Source organism: Taudactylus pleione, unplaced genomic scaffold (genome assembly GCF_031769625.1).
Source record: "Taudactylus pleione unplaced genomic scaffold, aTauple2 ptg000010l, whole genome shotgun sequence".
Taxonomy (NCBI): Eukaryota; Metazoa; Chordata; class Amphibia; order Anura; family Myobatrachidae; genus Taudactylus; species Taudactylus pleione.
The window spans coordinates 6,321,391-6,341,710 of NW_028284413.1; the positions used below are offsets into that span (position 1 = coordinate 6,321,391).

Genomic DNA, 20,320 nt, shown 5'->3' on the forward strand with positions numbered 1-20,320 from the left:
ACATGTTGGATACAAAACAAATTCCTTTCTTTTTGGTAAATGTATCTTGTCACATACTTACTAAAAAGGGAATGTATATAAAACACACATTGTGTAGCGTATGCAACTGACTTCATCTCAGGTAAAATATAGGTTATTGTATGTTGTATATGTTTACCTTTAATTAGTATCTATTGATCTCAGTCTATTTAGATAGGATTTGAAAAATAAGCAACATTTTGTAACTCAACTTTACTTTTTACATTATGTATAAAACAATTTACCTAAAAAGTGTCTGTTTTAGGCTTATTGCAGCAGTTTTTCATTGCTTTGTTCCAAAATCAATCATGGAAGAAACCCATGCAGAAATCTTATGTTTGCCCCTAAGGACTACACTAATGCCTATTCTTTATTATTGGTTCTCCCAGCCATTAACAAGTTTTGTATATGTGGTCATATAAGGCCAACACTGTGGGAACTTTCACATCAATACTTAAAAAAGGCTGAGAAGAGTCATTCCAGGGTTAAGATCTAACCTGTAAGTCCACACTTGCAGGACATTTACTGGTTGTCTGAGACAAAACAAAACATGTAATTGGAAGAGACAAATAAAGTTGGACAAACATTCTATATGTAATTAGATGTGCAATATAAAAAAGACCATCATGCAGGTGAACTATAAGATCGAGTCTTTTTTTTACCTCTTCCAATAGACACTTATAGAATCAGCTACTGGAGAACTATCCACCTTTACTCCTCCTCCACAAGAGAATATTTGCAGATTTTAACAATAATACTTAGTGGGAGATTTCATTTTCATCACTGTGCCACTATGATGTTCTTACTACAGTACTTCCAAAAAACACTTACTTGTAAAATTAGCTACTGAAGAACTATCCCCTTGTATTCCTTCTCCTACAAGAACAGAGACCAGGAATGTGTAATAATTCCCAGGAATCAAATTCTCAACTATAGCAGAGGTTGTGGTCACATTTGCACTGAATGTTGAATCTTCCAAGATTTTTATGTTATAGGAACTTGCATTTCCATCAGGGTGTTGCCAGCTTAGAGATACAGAAGTTGTGGTGATGTTTTCTGCTATAAGGTTCTTCACTTTATCAGGTACTATTAGGAAAAAAAGAAGCAATATATTAAAAGGTGATCTATTTTGTAAAATCATTTAGTATGAGACTCAATGTTCCACTGCAATGTTTGGCTGCAGACATCATGATAGAATACGGTCGGCCAACATTAATAATTGTCCAACATAACTCTATGGAGTTATAGGGAAAATGATTGATGTTACTGGTCACAAAGTTACTTTGACTATTCTGGCAGATATTTTGTTGTAGAACTGTGCACAAACCACTGTGTTTGTTTTGGCAAAACCTCCCTCAAATGGTATAATTTTGTTTTTGGCAAAGCAAACCTTAAGGGGTAAATTTACTTAAGTGAGAGTTTTTAGAAGTATGTTTTAAAAGTGATGTTGCCCAAAGCAACCAATCAGATTCTAGCTATTATCTTCCAGGAGGTGCAAGTTAAATGTTGAGTAGAATCTGATATGTTGCTATAGGCAACATCACTTCTAAAACTCACTTCTAAAAACTCACACTTTAGTAAATTAACCCCCATGTGTTTTGGTTCTTTTCTGCTTTTGATTTCTGTAATGTTGTTAAAAATCTGAAATTATGTAATTGGAACTATATACATGCAATCCAAACCCAAGGTTAATTTTTTAATCTGAGTTCTAAACATATAGCAAACCCGATCCAGGACTTAGTTCTATTTGCAACTCCAAAACTGATTCGTGTTGGGTCTCGATTAGATGTGGAACCAAAAGTCAGTTTTTTTTTTAGGGAACCTGAACCACATTTTTCTAATTTGTGCCAATCACTTAGAATTGAATATCCATCCTAAAGTGTTCCATTTATTACAAAGAACTTGTAACATTTTATTATAAAAATTTAGCTAATGTTACAGTTTCTAAAAAAATAACAACAAAAATCTTAACCTCTCTAAAAGTCCACATTTGAATGCTCACAACATTTTAAGAGTAATTAAGGACCAGGAGAACTCTAATGATGGAGGTGGGTTCCTACTGCACAATCCATCAGAATAATGAGAGTCTCCCCTATATCATCAGATGGCATCTACAACATAGTTTAGAAAAGAAGGAGACCAATATATAATTGATCTAGAAGAATAAGAGTGTGCAAACTGTTAGTATGTCTGCCTACACTGTTGCATGAGCTGTGAGCCACTCATCTAGCACTGTAAGTGTGTCTGTGCCTTAGTTCTGTTTGTGTATTTTGAGTTCTGTGTATGTCTGTGTGTTCATCTTGTCTGGGTATCATACAGTCCTGTTAGTGTCTTCTGCACAAAAGTTATTTTATGATACATAGTAGCAGTCCACCTCAAAGCATGGTCATATGTAATATTTCTTGAATTTAAATACAGTATGTAAATTTAGAGTAATGATTCTAAGGGCTCAAAAACACTAGAAAATATGAAACAATGGCATTTTACTTGCTTTCCAAACAATAGCTATGTCCACATGTTGGATGCAAAACAAATTCCTTTCTTTTTGGTAAATGTATCTTGTCACATACTTACTAAAAAGGGAATGTATATAAAACACACATTGTGTAGCGTATGCAACTGACTTCATCTCAGGTAAAATATAGGTTATTGTATGTTGTATATGTTTACCTTTAATTAGTATCTATTGATCTCAGTCTTTTTAGACAGGATTTGAAAAATAAGCAACATTTTGGAACTCAACTATACTTTTTACATTATATATAAAACAATTTACCTAAAAAGTGTCTGTTTTAGGCTTATTGCAGCAGTTTTTCATTGCTTTGTTCCAAAATCAATCACGGAAGAAACCCATGTAGAAATCTTATGTTTGCCCCTAAGGACTACACTAATGCCTATTCTTTATTATTGGTTCTCCCAGCCATTAACAAGTTTTGTATATGTGGTCATATAAGGCCAACACTGTGGGAACTTTCACATCAATACTTAAATAAGACTCAGAAGAGTCATTCCAGGGTTAAGATCTAACCTGTAAGTCCACACTTGCAGGGTATTTACTGGTTGTCTGAGACAAAACAAAACATGGAATTGGAAGAGACAAATAAAGTTGGCCAAACATTCTATTTGTAATTAGATGTGCAATATAAAAAAGACGCTCATGCAGGTGAACTATAAGATCGAGTCCTTTTTTTTACCACTTCCAATAAACACTTATGTAATCAGCTATTGGAGAACTATCCACCTTTACTCCTCCTCCACAAGAGAATATTTGCAGATTTTAACAATAATACTTAGTGTGAGATTTCATTTTCATCACTGTGCCACTATGATATTCTTACTACAGTACTTCCAAAAAACACTTACTTGTATAATTAGCTACTGAAGAACTATCCCCTTGTATTCCTTCTCCTACAAGAACAGAGACAAGGAATGTGTAATAATTCCCAGGAATCAAATTCTCAACTATAGCAGAGGTTGTGGTCACATTTGCACTGAATGTTGAATCTTCCAAGATTTTTATGTTATAGGAACTTGCATTTCCATCAGGGTGTTGCCAGCTTAGAGATACAGAAGTTGTGGTGATGTTTTCTGCTATAAGGTTCTTCACTTTATCAGGTACTATTAGGAAAAAAAGAAGCAATATATTAAAAGGTGATTTATTTTGTAAAATCATTTAGTATGAGACTCAATGTTCCACTGCAATGTTTGGCTGCAGACATCATGATAGAATACGGTCGGCCAACATTGATAATTGTCCAACATAACTCTATGGAGTTATAGGGAAAATGATTGATGTTACTGGTCACAAAGTTACTTTGACTATTCTGGCAGATATTTTGTTGTAGAACTGTGCACAAACCACTGTGTTTGGTTAGGCAAAACCTCCCTCAAATGGTATAATTTTGTTTTTGGCAAAGCAAACCTTAAGGGGTAAATTTACTTAAGTGAGAGTTTTTAGAAGTATGTTTTAAAAGTGATATTGCCCAAAGCAACCAATCAGATTCTAGCTATTATCTTCCAGGAGGAGCAAGTTAAATGTTGAGTAGAATCTGATTTGTTGCTATAGGCAACATCACTTCTAAAACTCACTTCTAAAAACTCACACTTTAGTAAATTAACCCCCATGTGTTTTGGTTCTTTTCTGCTTTTGATTTCTGTAAAGTTGTTAAAAATCTGAAATTATGTAATTGGAACTATATACATGCAATCCAAACCCAAGGTTAATTTTTTAATCTGAGTTCTAAACATATAGCAAACCCGATCCAGGACTTAGTTCTATTTGCAACTCCAAAACTGATTCGTGTTGGGTCTCGATTAGATGTGGAACCAAAAGTTAGTTTTTTTTTTATGGAACCTGAACCACATATTTCTAATTTGTGCCAATCACTTAGAATTGAATATCCATCCTAACGTGTGCCATTTATTACAAAGAACTTGTAACATTTTATTATAAAAATTTAGCTAATGTTACAGTTTCTAAAAAAATAACAACAACAATCTTAACCTCTCTAAAAGTCCACATTTGAATGCTCACAACATTTTAAGAGTAATTAAGGACCAGGAGAACTCTAATGATGGAGGTGGGTTCCTACTGCACAATCCATCAGAATAATGAGAGTCTCCCCTATATCATCAGATGGCATCTACAACATAGTTTAGAAAAGAAGGAGACCAATATATAATTGATCTAGAAGAATAAGAGTGTGCAAACTGTTAGTATGTCTGCCTACACTGTTGCATGAGCTGTGAGCCACTCATCTAGCACTGTAAGTGTGTCTGTGCCTTAGTTCTGTTTGTGTATTTTGAGTTCTGTGTATGTCTGTGTGTTCATCTTGTCTGGGTATCATACAGTCCTGTTAGTGTCTTCTGCACAAAAGTTATTTTATGATACATAGTAGCAGTCCACCTCAAAGCATGGTCATATGTAATATTTCTTGAATTTAAATACAGTATGTAAATTTAGAGTAATGATTCTAAGGGCTCAAAAACACTAGAAAATATGAAACAATGGCATTTTACTTGCTTTCCAAACAATAGCTATGTCCACATGTTGGATGCAAAACAAATTCCTTTCTTTTTGGTAAATGTATCTTGTCACATACTTACTAAAAAGGGAATGTATATAAAACACACATTGTGTAGCGTATGCAACTGACTTCATCTCAGGTAAAATATAGGTTATTGTATGTTGTATATGTTTACCTTTAATTAGTATCTATTGATCTCAGTCTTTTTAGACAGGATTTGAAAAATAAGCAACATTTTGGAACTCAACTATACTTTTTACATTATATATAAAACAATTTACCTAAAAAGTGTCTGTTTTAGGCTTATTGCAGCAGTTTTTCATTGCTTTGTTCCAAAATCAATCACGGAAGAAACCCATGTAGAAATCTTATGTTTGCCCCTAAGGACTACACTAATGCCTATTCTTTATTATTGGTTCTCCCAGCCATTAACAAGTTTTGTATATGTGGTCATATAAGGCCAACACTGTGGGAACTTTCACATCAATACTTAAATAAGACTCAGAAGAGTCATTCCAGGGTTAAGATCTAACCTGTAAGTCCACACTTGCAGGGCATTTACTGGTTGTCTGAGACAAAACAAAACATGGAATTGGAAGAGACAAATAAAGTTGGCCAAACATTCTATTTGTAATTAGATGTGCAATATAAAAAAGACGCTCATGCAGGTGAACTATAAGATCGAGTCCTTTTTTTTACCACTTCCAATAAACACTTATGTAATCAGCTATTGGAGAACTATCCACCTTTACTCCTCCTCCACAAGAGAATATTTGCAGATTTTAACAATAATACTTAGTGTGAGATTTCATTTTCATCACTGTGCCACTATGATATTCTTACTACAGTACTTCCAAAAAACACTTACTTGTATAATTAGCTACTGAAGAACTATCCCCTTGTATTCCTTCTCCTACAAGAACAGAGACAAGGAATGTGTAATAATTCCCAGGAATCAAATTCTCAACTATAGCAGAGGTTGTGGTCACATTTGCACTGAATGTTGAATCTTCCAAGATTTTTATGTTATAGGAACTTGCATTTCCATCAGGGTGTTGCCAGCTTAGAGATACAGAAGTTGTGGTGATGTTTTCTGCTATAAGGTTCTTCACTTTATCAGGTACTATTAGGAAAAAAAGAAGCAATATATTAAAAGGTGATTTATTTTGTAAAATCATTTAGTATGAGACTCAATGTTCCACTGCAATGTTTGGCTGCAGACATCATGATAGAATACGGTCGGCCAACATTGATAATTGTCCAACATAACTCTATGGAGTTATAGGGAAAATGATTGATGTTACTGGTCACAAAGTTACTTTGACTATTCTGGCAGATATTTTGTTGTAGAACTGTGCACAAACCACTGTGTTTGGTTAGGCAAAACCTCCCTCAAATGGTATAATTTTGTTTTTGGCAAAGCAAACCTTAAGGGGTAAATTTACTTAAGTGAGAGTTTTTAGAAGTAAGTTTTAAAAGTGATATTGCCCAAAGCAACCAATCAGATTCTAGCTATTATCTTCCAGGAGGAGCAAGTTAAATGTTGAGTAGAATCTGATTTGTTGCTATAGGCAACATCACTTCTAAAACTCACTTCTAAAAACTCACACTTTAGTAAATTAACCCCCATGTGTTTTGGTTCTTTTCTGCTTTTGATTTCTGTAAAGGTGTTAAAAATCTGAAATTATGTAATTGGAACTATATACATGCAATCCAAACCCAAGGTTAATTTTTTAATCTGAGTTCTAAACATATAGCAAACCCGATCCAGGACTTAGTTCTATTTGCAACTCCAAAACTGATTCGTGTTGGGTCTCGATTAGATGTGGAACCAAAAGTTAGTTTTTTTTTTATGGAACCTGAACCACATATTTCTAATTTGTGCCAATCACTTAGAATTGAATATCCATCCTAACGTGTGCCATTTATTACAAAGAACTTGTAACATTTTATTATAAAAATTTAGCTAATGTTACAGTTTCTAAAAAAATAACAACAACAATCTTAACCTCTCTAAAAGTCCACATTTGAATGCTCACAACATTTTAAGAGTAATTAAGGACCAGGAGAACTCTAATGATGGAGGTGGGTTCCTACTGCCCAATCCATCAGAATAATGAGAGTCTCCCCTATATCATCAGATGGCATCTACAACATAGTTTAGAAAAGAAGGAGACCAATATATAATTGATCTAGAAGAATAAGAGTGTGCAAACTGTTAGTATGTCTGCCTACACTGTTGCATGAGCTGTGAGCCACTCATCTAGCACTGTAAGTGTGTCTGTGCCTTAGTTCTGTTTGTGTATTTTGAGTTCTGTGTATGTCTGTGTGTTCATGTTGTCTGGGTATCATACAGTCCTGTTAGTGTCTTCTGCACAAAAGTTATTTTATGATACATAGTAGCAGTCCACCTCAAAGCATGGTCATATGTAATATTTCTTGAATTTAAATACAGTATGTAAATTTAGAGTAATGATTCTAAGGGCTCAAAAACACTAGAAAACATGAAACAATGGCATTTTACTTGCTTTCCAAACAATAGCTATGACCACATGTTGGATACAAAACAAATTCCTTTCTTTTTGGTAAATGTATCTTGTCACATACTTACTAAAAAGGGAATGTATATAAAACACACATTGTGTAGCGTATGCAACTGACTTCATCTCAGGTAAAATATAGGTTATTGTATGTTGTATATGTTTACCTTTAATTAGTATCTATTGATCTCACTCTTTTTAGATAGGATTTGAAAAATAAGCAACATTTTGTAACTCAACTTTACTTTTTACATTATGTATAAAACAATTTACCTAAAAAGTGTCTGTTTTAGGCTTATTGCAGCAGTTTTTCATTGCTTTGTTCCAAAATCAATCATGGAAGAAACCCATGCAGAAATCTTATGTTTGCCCCTAAGGACTACACTAATGCCTATTCTTTATTATTGGTTCTCCCAGCCATTAACAAGTTTTGTATATGTGGTCATATAAGGCCAACACTGTGGGAACTTTCACATCAATACTTAAAAAAGGCTGAGAAGAGTCATTCCAGGGTTAAGATCTAACCTGTAAGTCCACACTTGCAGGGCATTTACTGGTTGTCTGAGACAAAACAAAACATGGAATTGGAAGAGACAAATAAAGTTGGCCAAACATTCTATTTGTAATTAGATGTGCAATATAAAAAAGACGCTCATGCAGGTGAACTATAAGATCGAGTCCTTTTTTTTACCACTTCCAATAAACACTTATGTAATCAGCTATTGGAGAACTATCCACCTTTACTCCTCCTCCACAAGAGAATATTTGCAGATTTTAACAATAATACTTAGTGTGAGATTTCATTTTCATCACTGTGCCACTATGATATTCTTACTACAGTACTTCCAAAAAACACTTACTTGTATAATTAGCTACTGAAGAACTATCCCCTTGTATTCCTTCTCCTACAAGAACAGAGACAAGGAATGTGTAATAATTCCCAGGAATCAAATTCTCAACTATAGCAGAGGTTGTGGTCACATTTGCACTGAATGTTGAATCTTCCAAGATTTTTATGTTATAGGAACTTGCATTTCCATCAGGGTGTTGCCAGCTTAGAGATACAGAAGTTGTGGTGATGTTTTCTGCTATAAGGTTCTTCACTTTATCAGGTACTATTAGGAAAAAAAGAAGCAATATATTAAAAGGTGATTTATTTTGTAAAATCATTTAGTATGAGACTCAATGTTCCACTGCAATGTTTGGCTGCAGACATCATGATAGAATACGGTCGGCCAACATTGATAATTGTCCAACATAACTCTATGGAGTTATAGGGAAAATGATTGATGTTACTGGTCACAAAGTTACTTTGACTATTCTGGCAGATATTTTGTTGTAGAACTGTGCACAAACCACTGTGTTTGGTTAGGCAAAACCTCCCTCAAATGGTATAATTTTGTTTTTGGCAAAGCAAACCTTAAGGGGTAAATTTACTTAAGTGAGAGTTTTTAGAAGTATGTTTTAAAAGTGATATTGCCCAAAGCAACCAATCAGATTCTAGCTATTATCTTCCAGGAGGAGCAAGTTAAATGTTGAGTAGAATCTGATTTGTTGCTGTAGGCAACATCACTTCTAAAACTCACTTCTAAAAACTCACACTTTAGTAAATTAACCCCCATGTGTTTTGGTTCTTGTCTGCTTTTGATTTCTGTAAAGTTGTTAAAAATCTGAAATTATGTAATTGGAACTATATACATGCAATCCAAACCCAAGGTTAATTTTTTAATCTGAGTTCTAAACATATAGCAAACCCGATCCAGGACTTAGTTCTATTTGCAACTCCAAAACTGATTCGTGTTGGGTCTCGATTAGATGTGGAACCAAAAGTTAGTTTTTTTTTTATGGAACCTGAACCACATATTTCTAATTTGTGCCAATCACTTAGAATTGAATATCCATCCTAACGTGTGCCATTTATTACAAAGAACTTGTAACATTTTATTATAAAAATTTAGCTAATGTTACAGTTTCTAAAAAAATAACAACAACAATCTTAACCTCTCTAAAAGTCCACATTTGAATGCTCACAACATTTTAAGAGTAATTAAGGACCAGGAGAACTCTAATGATGGAGGTGGGTTCCTACTGCCCAATCCATCAGAATAATGAGAGTCTCCCCTATATCATCAGATGGCATCTACAACATAGTTTAGAAAAGAAGGAGACCAATATATAATTGATCTAGAAGAATAAGAGTGTGCAAACTGTTAGTATGTCTGCCTACACTGTTGCATGAGCTGTGAGCCACTCATCTAGCACTGTAAGTGTGTCTGTGCCTTAGTTCTGTTTGTGTATTTTGAGTTCTGTGTATGTCTGTGTGTTCATCTTGTCTGGGTATCATACAGTCCTGTTAGTGTCTTCTGCACAAAAGTTATTTTATGATACATAGTAGCAGTCCACCTCAAAGCATGGTCATATGTAATATTTCTTGAATTTAAATACAGTATGTAAATTTAGAGTAATGATTCTAAGGGCTCAAAAACACTAGAAAACATGAAACAATGGCATTTTACTTGCTTTCCAAACAATAGCTATGACCACATGTTGGATACAAAACAAATTCCTTTCTTTTTGGTAAATGTATCTTGTCACATACTTACTAAAAAGGGAATGTATATAAAACACACATTGTGTAGCGTATGCAACTGACTTCATCTCAGGTAAAATATAGGTTATTGTATGTTGTATATGTTTACCTTTAATTAGTATCTATTGATCTCACTCTTTTTAGATAGGATTTGAAAAATAAGCAACATTTTGTAACTCAACTTTACTTTTTACATTATGTATAAAACAATTTACCTAAAAAGTGTCTGTTTTAGGCTTATTGCAGCAGTTTTTCATTGCTTTGTTCCAAAATCAATCATGGAAGAAACCCATGCAGAAATCTTATGTTTGCCCCTAAGGACTACACTAATGCCTATTCTTTATTATTGGTTCTCCCAGCCATTAACAAGTTTTGTATATGTGGTCATATAAGGCCAACACTGTGGGAACTTTCACATCAATACTTAAAAAAGGCTGAGAAGAGTCATTCCAGGGTTAAGATCTAACCTGTAAGTCCACACTTGCAGGACATTTACTGGTTGTCTGAGACAAAACAAAACATGTAATTGGAAGAGACAAATAAAGTTGGACAAACATTCTATATGTAATTAGATGTGCAATATAAAAAAGACCATCATGCAGGTGAACTATAAGATCGAGTCTTTTTTTTACCTCTTCCAATAGACACTTATAGAATCAGCTACTGGAGAACTATCCACCTTTACTCCTCCTCCACAAGAGAATATTTGCAGATTTTAACAATAATACTTAGTGGGAGATTTCATTTTCATCACTGTGCCACTATGATGTTCTTACTACAGTACTTCCAAAAAACACTTACTTGTATAATTAGCTACTGAAGAACTATCCCCTTGTATTCCTTCTCCTACAAGAACATAGACCAGGAATGTGTAATAATTCCCAGGAATCAAATTCTCAACTATAGCAGAGGTTGTGGTCACATTTGCACTGAATATTGAATATTCCAAGATTTTTATGTTATAGGAACTTGCATTTCCATCAGGGTGTTGCCAGCTTAGAGATACAGAAGTTGTGGTGATGTTCTCTGCTGTAAGGTTCTTCACTTTATCAGGTACTATTAGGAAAAAAAGAAGCAATATATTAAAAGGTGATTTATTTTGTAAAATCATTTAGTATGAGACTCAATGTTCCACTGCAATGTTTGGCTGCAGACATCATGATAGAATACGGTCGGCCAACATTGATAATTGTCCAACATAAATCTATGGAGTTATAGGGAAAATGATTGATGTTACTGGTCACAAAGTTACTTTGACTATTCTGGCAGATATTTTGTTGTAGAACTGTGCACAAACCACTGTGTTTGGTTTGGCAAAACCTCCCTCAAATGTTATAATTTTGTTTTTGGCAAAGCAAACCTTAAGGGGTAAATTTACTTAAGTGAGAGTTTTTAGAAGTCTGTTTTAAAAGTGATGTTGCCCAAAGCAACCAATCAGATTCTAGCTATAATCATCCAGGAGGTGCAAGTTAAATGTTGAGTAGAATCTGATTTGTTGCTATTGGCAACATCACTTCTAAAACTCACTTCTAAAAACTCACACATTAGTAAATTAACCCCCATGTGTTTTGGGTCTTTTCTGCTTTTGATTTCTGTAAAGTTGTTAAAAATCTGAAATTATGTAATTGGAACTATATACATGCAATCCAAACCCAAGGTTAATTTTTTTAATCTGAGTTCTAAACATATAGCAAACCCAATCCAGGATTTAGTTCTATTTGCAACTCCAAAACTGATTCGTGTTGGGTCTCGATTAGATATGGAACCAAAAGTTAGTTTTTTTTTTAGGGAACCTGAACCACATATTTCTAATTTGTGCCAATCACTTAGAATTGAATATCCATCCTAAAGTGTGCCATTTATTACAAAGAACTTGTAACATTTTATTATAAAAGTTTAGCTAATGTTACAGTTATTAAAAAAACAACAACAAAAATCTTAACCTCTCTAAAAGTCCACATTTGAATGCTCACAACATTTTAAGAATAAATAAGGACCAGGAGAACTCTAATGATGGAGGTGGGTTCCTACTGCCCAATCCATCAGAATAATGAGAGTCTCCCCTATATCATCAGATGGCATCTACAACATAGTTTAGAAAAGAAGGAGACCAATATATAATTGATTTAGAAGAATAAGAGTGTGCAAACTGTTAGTATGTCTGCCTACACTGTTGCATGAGCTGTGAGCCACTCATCTAGCACTGTAAGTGTGTCTGTGCCTTAGTTCTGTTTGTGTATTTTGAGTTCTGTGTATGTCTGTGTGTTCATCTTGTCTGGGTATACTACAGTCCTGTTAGTGTCTTCTGCACAAAAGTTATTTTATGATACATAGTAGCAGTCCACCTCAAAGCATGGTCATATGTAATATTTCTTGAATTTAAATACAGTATGTAAATTGAGAGTAATGATTCTAAGGGCTCAAAAACACTAGAAAACATGAAACAATGGCATTTTACTTGCTTTCCAAACAATAGCTATGACCACATGTTGGATACAAAACAAATTCCTTTCTTTTTGGTAAATGTAACTTGTCACATACTTACTAAAAAGGGAATGTATATAAAACACACATTGTGTAGCGTATGCAACTGACTTCATCTCAGGTAAAATATAGGTTATTGTATGTTGTATATGTTTTACCTTTAATTAGTATCTATTGATCTCAGTCTTTTTAGACAGGATTTGAAAAATAAGCAACATTTTGGAACTCAACTATACTTTTTACATTATGTATAAAACAATTTACCTAAAAAGTGTCTGTTTTAGGCTTATTGCAGCAGTTTTTCATTGCTTTGTTCCAAAATCAATCACGGAAGAAACCCATGTAGAAATCTTATGTTTGCCACTAAGGACTACACTAATGCCTATTCTTTATTATTGGTTCTCCCAGCCATTAACAAGTTTTGTATATGTGGTCATATAAGGCCAACACTGTGGGAACTTTCACATCAATACTTAAAAAAGACTGAGAAGAGTCATTCCAGGGTTAAGATCTAACCTGTAAGTCCACACTTGCAGGACATTTACTGGTTGTCAGAGCAAAACAAAACATGGAATTGGAAGAGACAAATAAAGTTGGCCAAACATTCTATTTGTAATTAGATGTGCAATATAAAAAAGACGCTCATGCAGGTGAACTATAAGATCGAGTCCTTTTTTTTACCACTTCCAATAAACACTTATGTAATCAGCTACTGGAGAACTATCCACCTTTACTCCTCCTCCACAAGAGAATATTTGCAGATTTTAACAATAATACTTAGTGGGAGATTTCATTTTCATCACTGTGCCACTATGATATTCTTACTACAGTACTTCCAAAAAACACTTACTTGTATAATTAGCTACTGAAGAACTATCCCCTTGTATTCCTTCTCCTACAAGAACAGAGACCAGGAATGTGTAATAATTCCCAGGAATCAAATTCTCAACTATAGCAGAGGTTGTGGTCACATTTGCACTGAATGTTGAATCTTCCAAGATTTTTATGTTATAGGAACTTGCATTTCCATCAGGGTGTTGCCAGCTTAGAGATACAGAAGTTGTGGTGATGTTTTCTGCTATAAGGTTCTTCACTTTATCAGGTACTATTAGGAAAAAAAGAAGCAATATATTAAAAGGTGATTTATTTTGTAAAATCATTTAGTATGAGACTCAATGTTCCACTGCAATGTTTGGCTGCAGACATCATGATAGAATACGGTCGGCCAACATTGATAATTGTCCAACATAACTCTATGGAGTTATAGGGAAAATGATTGATGTTACTGGTCACAAAGTTACTTTGACTATTCTGGCAGATATTTTGTTGTAGAACTGTGCACAAACCACTGTGTTTGGTTTGGCAAAACCTCCCTCAAATGGTATAATTTTGTTTTTGGCAAAGCAAACCTTAAGGGGTAAATTTACTTAAGTGAGAGTTTTTAGAAGTATGTTTTAAAAGTGATGTTGCCCAAAGCAACCAATCAGATTCTAGCTATTATCTTCCAGGTGGTGCAAGTTAAATGTTGAGTAGAATCTGATTTGTTGCTGTAGGCAACATCACTTCTAAAACTCACTTCTAAAAACTCACACTTTAGTAAATTAACCCCCATGTGTTTTGGTTCTTTTCTGCTTTTGATTTCTGTAAAGTTGTTAAAAATCTGAAATTATGTAATTGGAACTATATACATGCAATCCAAACCCAAGGTTAATTTTTTAATCTGAGTTCTAAACATATAGCAAACCCGATCCAGGACTTAGTTCTATTTGCAACTCCAAAACTGATTCGTGTTGGGTCTCGATTAGATGTGGAACCAAAAGTTAGTTTTTTTTTTAGGGAACCTGAACCACATATTTCTAATTTGTGCCAATCACTTAGAATTGAATATCCATCCTAAAGTGTGCCATTTATTACAAAGAACTTGTAACATTTTATTATAAAAATTTAGCTAATGTTACAGTTTCTAAAAAAATAACAACAAAAATCTTAACCTCTGTAAAAGTCCACATTTGAATGCTCACAACATTTTAAGAGTAATTAAGGACCAGGAGAACTCTAATGATGGAGGTGGGTTCCTACTGCCCAATCCATCAGAATAATGAGAGTCTCCCCTATATCATCAGATGGCATCTACAACATAGTTTAGAAAAGAAGGAGACCAATATATAATTGATCTAGAAGAATAAGAGTGTGCAAACTGTTAGTATGTCTGCCTACACTGTTGCATGAGCTGAGAGCCACTCATCTAACACTGTAAGTGTGTCTGTGCCTTAGTTCTGTTTGTGTATTTTGAGTTCTGTGTATGTCTGTGTGTTCATCTTGTCTGGGTATCATACAGTCCTGTTAGTGTCTTCTGCACAAAAGTTATTTTATGATACATAGTAGCAGTCCACCTCAAAGCATGGTCATATGTAATATTTCTTGAATTTAAATACAGTATGTAAATTTAGAGTAATGATTCTAAGGGCTCAAAAACACTAGAAAACATGAAACAATGGCATTTTACTTGCTTTCCAAACAATAGCTATGACCACATGTTGGTACAAAACAAATTCCTTTCTTTTTGGTAAATGTATCTTGTCACATACTTACTAAAAAGGGAATGTATATAAAACACACATTGTGTAGCGTATGCAACTGACTTCATCTCAGGTAAAATATAGGTTATTGTATGTTGTATATGTTTACCTTTAATTAGTATCTATTGATCTCAGTCTTTTTAGACAGGATTTGAAAAATAAGCAACATTTTGGAACTCAACTATACTTTTTACATTATGTATAAAACAATTTACCTAAATAGTGTCTGTTTTAGGCTTATTGCAGCAGTTTTTCATTAATTTGTTCCAAAATCAATCACGGAAGAAACCCATGTAGAAATCTTATGTTTGCCCCTAAGGACTACACTAATGCCTATTCTTTATTATTGGTTCTCCCAGCCATTAACAAGTTTTGTATATGTGGTCATATAAGGCCAACACTGTGGGAACTTTCACATCAATACTTAAAAAAGACTGAGAAGAGTCATTCCAGGGTTAAGATCTAACCTGTAAGTCCACACTTGCAGGACATTTACTGGTTGTCTGAGACAAAACAAAACATGGAATTGGAAGAGACAAATAAAGTTGGCCAAACTTTCTATTTGTAATTAGATGTGCAATATAAAAAAGACCCTCATGCAGGTGAACTATAAGATCGAGTCCTTTTTTTTACCACTTCCAATAAACACTTATGTAATCAGCTATTGGAGAACTATCCACCTTTACTCCTCCTCCACAAGAGAATATTTGCAGATTTTAACAATAATACTTAGTGGGAGATTTCATTTTCATCACTGTGCCACTATGATGTTCTTACTACAGTACTTCCAAAAAACACTTACTTGTATAATTAGCTACTGAAGAACTATCCCCTTGTATTCCTTCTCCTACAAGAACAGAGACCAGGAATGTGTAATAATTCCCAGGAATCAAATTCTCAACTATAGCAGAGGTTGTGGTCACATTTGCACTGAATGTTGAATCTTCCAAGATTTTTATGTTATAGGAACTTGCATTTCCATCAGGGTGTTGCCAGCTTAGAGATACAGAAGTTGTGGTGATGTTTTTTGCTATAAAGTTCTTCACTTTATCAGGTACTATTAGGAAAAAAAGAAGCAATATATTAAAAGGTGATTTATTTTGTAAAATCATTTAGTATGAGACTCAATGTTCCACTGCAATGTTTGTCTGCAGACATCATGATAGAATACGGTCGGCCAACATTGATAATTGTCCAACATAACTCTATGGAGTTATAGGGAAAATGATTGATGTTACTGGTCACAAAGTTACTTTGACTATTCTGGCAGATATTTTGTTGTAGAACTGTGCACAAACCACTGTGTTTGGTTTGGCAAAACCTCCCTCAAATGGTATAATTTTGTTTTTGGCAAAGCAAACCTTAAGGGGTAAATTTACTTAAGTGAGAGTTTTTAGAAGTATGTTTTAAAAGTGATGTTGCCCAAAGCAACCAATCAGATTCTAGCTATTATCTTCCAGGAGCTGCAAGTTAAATGTTGAGTAGAATCTGATTTGTTGCTATAGGCAACATCACTTCTAAAACTCACTTCTAAAAACTCACACTTTAGTAAATTAACCCCCATGTGTTTTGGTTCTTTTCTGCTTTTGATTTCTGTAAAGTTGTTAAAAATCTGAAATTATGTAATTGGAACTATATACATGCAATCCAAACCCAAGGTTAATTTTTTAATCTGAGTTCTAAACATATAGCAAACCCGATCCAGGACTTAGTTCTATTTGCAACTCCAAAACTGATTCGTGTTGGGTCTCGATTAGATGTGGAACCAAAAGTTAGTTTTTTTTTTAGGGAACCTGAACCACATATTTCTAATTTGTGCCAATCACTTAGAATTGAATATCCATCCTAAAGTGTGCCATTTATTACAAAGAACTTGTAACATTTTATTATAAAAATTTAGCTAATGTTACAGTTTCTAAAAAAATAACAACAAAAATCTTAACCTCTGTAAAAGTCCACATTTGAATGCTCACAACATTTTAAGAGTAATTAAGGACCAGGAGAACTCTAATGATGGAGGTGGGTTCCTACTGCCCAATCCATCAGAATAATGAGAGTCTCCCCTATATCATCAGATGGCATCTACAACATAGTTTAGAAAAGAAGGAGACCAATATATAATTGATCTAGAAGAATAAGAGTGTGCAAACTGTTAGTATGTCTGCCTACACTGTTGCATGAGCTGTGAGCCACTCATCTAGCACTGTAAGTGTGTCTGTGCCTTAGTTCTGTTTGTGTATTTTGAGTTCTGTGTATGTCTGTGTGTTCATCTTGTCTGGGTATACTACAGTCCTGTTAGTGTCTTCTGCACAAAAGTTATTTTATGATACATAGTAGCAGTCCACCTCAAAGCATGGTCATATGTAATATTTCTTGAATTTAAATACAGTATGTAAATTTAGAGTAATGATTCTAAGGGCTCAAAAACACTAGAAAACATGAAACAATGGCATTTTACTTGCTTTCCAAACAATAGCTATGACCACATGTTGGATACAAAACAAATTCCTTTCTTTTTGGTAAATGTATCTTGTCACATACTTACTAAAAAGGGAATGTATATAAAACACACATTGTGTAGCGTATGCAACTGACTTCATCTCAGGTAAAATATAGGTTATTGTATGTTGTATATGTTTACCTTTAATTAGTATCTATTGATCTCAGTCTTTTTAGATAGGATTTGAAAAATAAGCAACATTTTGTAACTCAACTTTACTTTTTACATTATGTATAAAACAATTTACCTAAAAAGTGTCTGTTTTAGGCTTATTGCAGCAGTTTTTCATTGCTTTGTTCCAAAATCAATCATGGAAGAAACCCATGCAGAAATCTTATGTTTGCCCCTAAGGACTACACTAATGCCTATTCTTTATTATTGGTTCTCCCAGCCATTAACAAGTTTTGTATATGTGGTCATATAAGGCCAACACTGTGGGAACTTTCACATCAATACTTAAAAAAGGCTGAGAAGAGTCATTCCAGGGTTAAGATCTAACCTGTAAGTCCACACTTGCAGTACATTTACTGGTTGTCTGAGACAAAACAAAACATGTAATTGGAAGAGACAAATAAAGTTGGACAAACATTCTATATGTAATTAGATGTGCAATATAAAAAAGACCATCATGCAGGTGAACTATAAGATCGAGTCTTTTTTTTACCTCTTCCAATAGACACTTATAGAATCAGCTACTGGAGAACTATCCACCTTTACTCCTCCTCCACAAGAGAATATTTGCAGATTTTAACAATAATACTTAGTGGGAGATTTCATTTTCATCACTGTGCCACTATGATGTTCTTACTACAGTACTTCCAAAAAACACTTACTTGTAAAATTAGCTACTGAAGAACTATCCCCTTGTATTCCTTCTCCTACAAGAACAGAGACCAGGAATGTGTAATAATTCCCAGGAATCAAATTCTCAACTATAGCAGAGGTTGTGGTCACATTTGCACTGAATGTTGAATCTTCCAAGATTTTTATGTTATAGGAACTTGCATTTCCATCAGGGTGTTGCCAGCTTAGAGATACAGAAGTTGTGGTGATGTTTTCTGCTATAAGGTTCTTCACTTTATCAGGTACTATTAGGAAAAAAAGAAGCAATATATTAAAAGGTGATCTATTTTGTAAAATCATTTAGTATGAGACTCAATGTTCCACTGCAATGTTTGGCTGCAGACATCATGATAGAATACGGTCGGCCAACATTAATAATTGTCCAACATAACTCTATGGAGTTATAGGGAAAATGATTGATGTTACTGGTCACAAAGTTACTTTGACTATTCTGGCAGATATTTTGTTGTAGAACTGTGCACAAACCACTGTGTTTGTTTTGGCAAAACCTCCCTCAAATGGTATAATTTTGTTTTTGGCAAAGCAAACCTTAAGGGGTAAATTTACTTAAGTGAGAGTTTTTAGAAGTATGTTTTAAAAGTGATGTTGCCCAAAGCAACCAATCAGATTCTAGCTATTATCTTCCAGGAGGTGCAAGTTAAATGTTGAGTAGAATCTGATTTGTTGCTATAGGCAACATCACTTCTAAAACTCACTTCTAAAAACTCACACTTTAGTAAATTAACCCCCATGTGTTTTGGTTCTTTTCTGCTTTTGATTTCTGTAATGTTGTTAAAAATCTGAAATTATGTAATTGGAACTATATACATGCAATCCAAACCCAAGGTTAATTTATTAATCTGAGTTCTAAACATATAGCAAACCCGATCCAGGACTTAGTTCTATTTGCAACTCCAAAACTGATTCGTGTTGGGTCTCGATTAGATGTGGAACCAAAAGTCAGTTTTTTTTTTAGGGAACCTGAACCACATTTTTCTAATTTGTGCCAATCACTTAGAATTGAATATCCATCCTAAAGTGTTCCATTTATTACAAAGAACTTGTAACATTTTATTATAAAAATTTAGCTAATGTTACAGTTTCTAAAAAAATAACAACAAAAATCTTAACCTCTCTAAAAGTCCACATTTGAATGCTCACAACATTTTAAGAGTAATTAAGGACCAGGAGAACTCTAATGATGGAGGTGGGTTCCTACTGCACAATCCATCAGAATAATGAGAGTCTCCCCTATATCATCAGATGGCATCTACAACATAGTTTAGAAAAGAAGGAGACCAATATATAATTGATCTAGAAGAATAAGAGTGTGCAAACTGTTAGTATGTCTGCCTACACTGTTGCATGAGCTGTGAGCCACTCATCTAGCACTGTAAGTGTGTCTGTGCCTTAGTTCTGTTTGTGTATTTTGAGTTCTGTGTATGTCTGTGTGTTCATCTTGTCTGGGTATCATACAGTCCTGTTAGTGTCTTCTGCACAAAAGTTATTTTATGATACATAGTAGCAGTCCACCTCAAAGCATGGTCATATGTAATATTTCTTGAATTTAAATACAGTATGTAAATTTAGAGTAATGATTCTAAGGGCTCAAAAACACTAGAAAATATGAAACAATGGCATTTTACTTGCTTTCCAAACAATAGCTATGTCCACATGTTGGATGCAAAACAAATTCCTTTCTTTTTGGTAAATGTATCTTGTTACATACTTACTAAAAA

General features: G+C 34.0%; 1 protein-coding gene across 1 annotated transcript in view; it reads right to left on the reverse strand.

Annotated features, from left to right (window-relative positions):
• Positions 1–20,320, reverse strand: part of LOC148542660 (titin-like) — a gene marked incomplete at its 5' end in the record, with an annotated part of 334,539 nt that overhangs the window by 308,116 nt on the left and 6,103 nt on the right. Inside the window, 6 exons of the mRNA XM_088467589.1 lie at positions 850–1,104; positions 3,382–3,636; positions 5,914–6,168; positions 8,446–8,700; positions 13,510–13,764; positions 16,041–16,295. Coding sequence (XP_088323715.1) covers positions 850–1,104; positions 3,382–3,636; positions 5,914–6,168; positions 8,446–8,700; positions 13,510–13,764; positions 16,041–16,295 — 1,530 coding nt within the window. The remainder of the gene's footprint in view (positions 1–849; positions 1,105–3,381; positions 3,637–5,913; positions 6,169–8,445; positions 8,701–13,509; positions 13,765–16,040; positions 16,296–20,320) is intronic.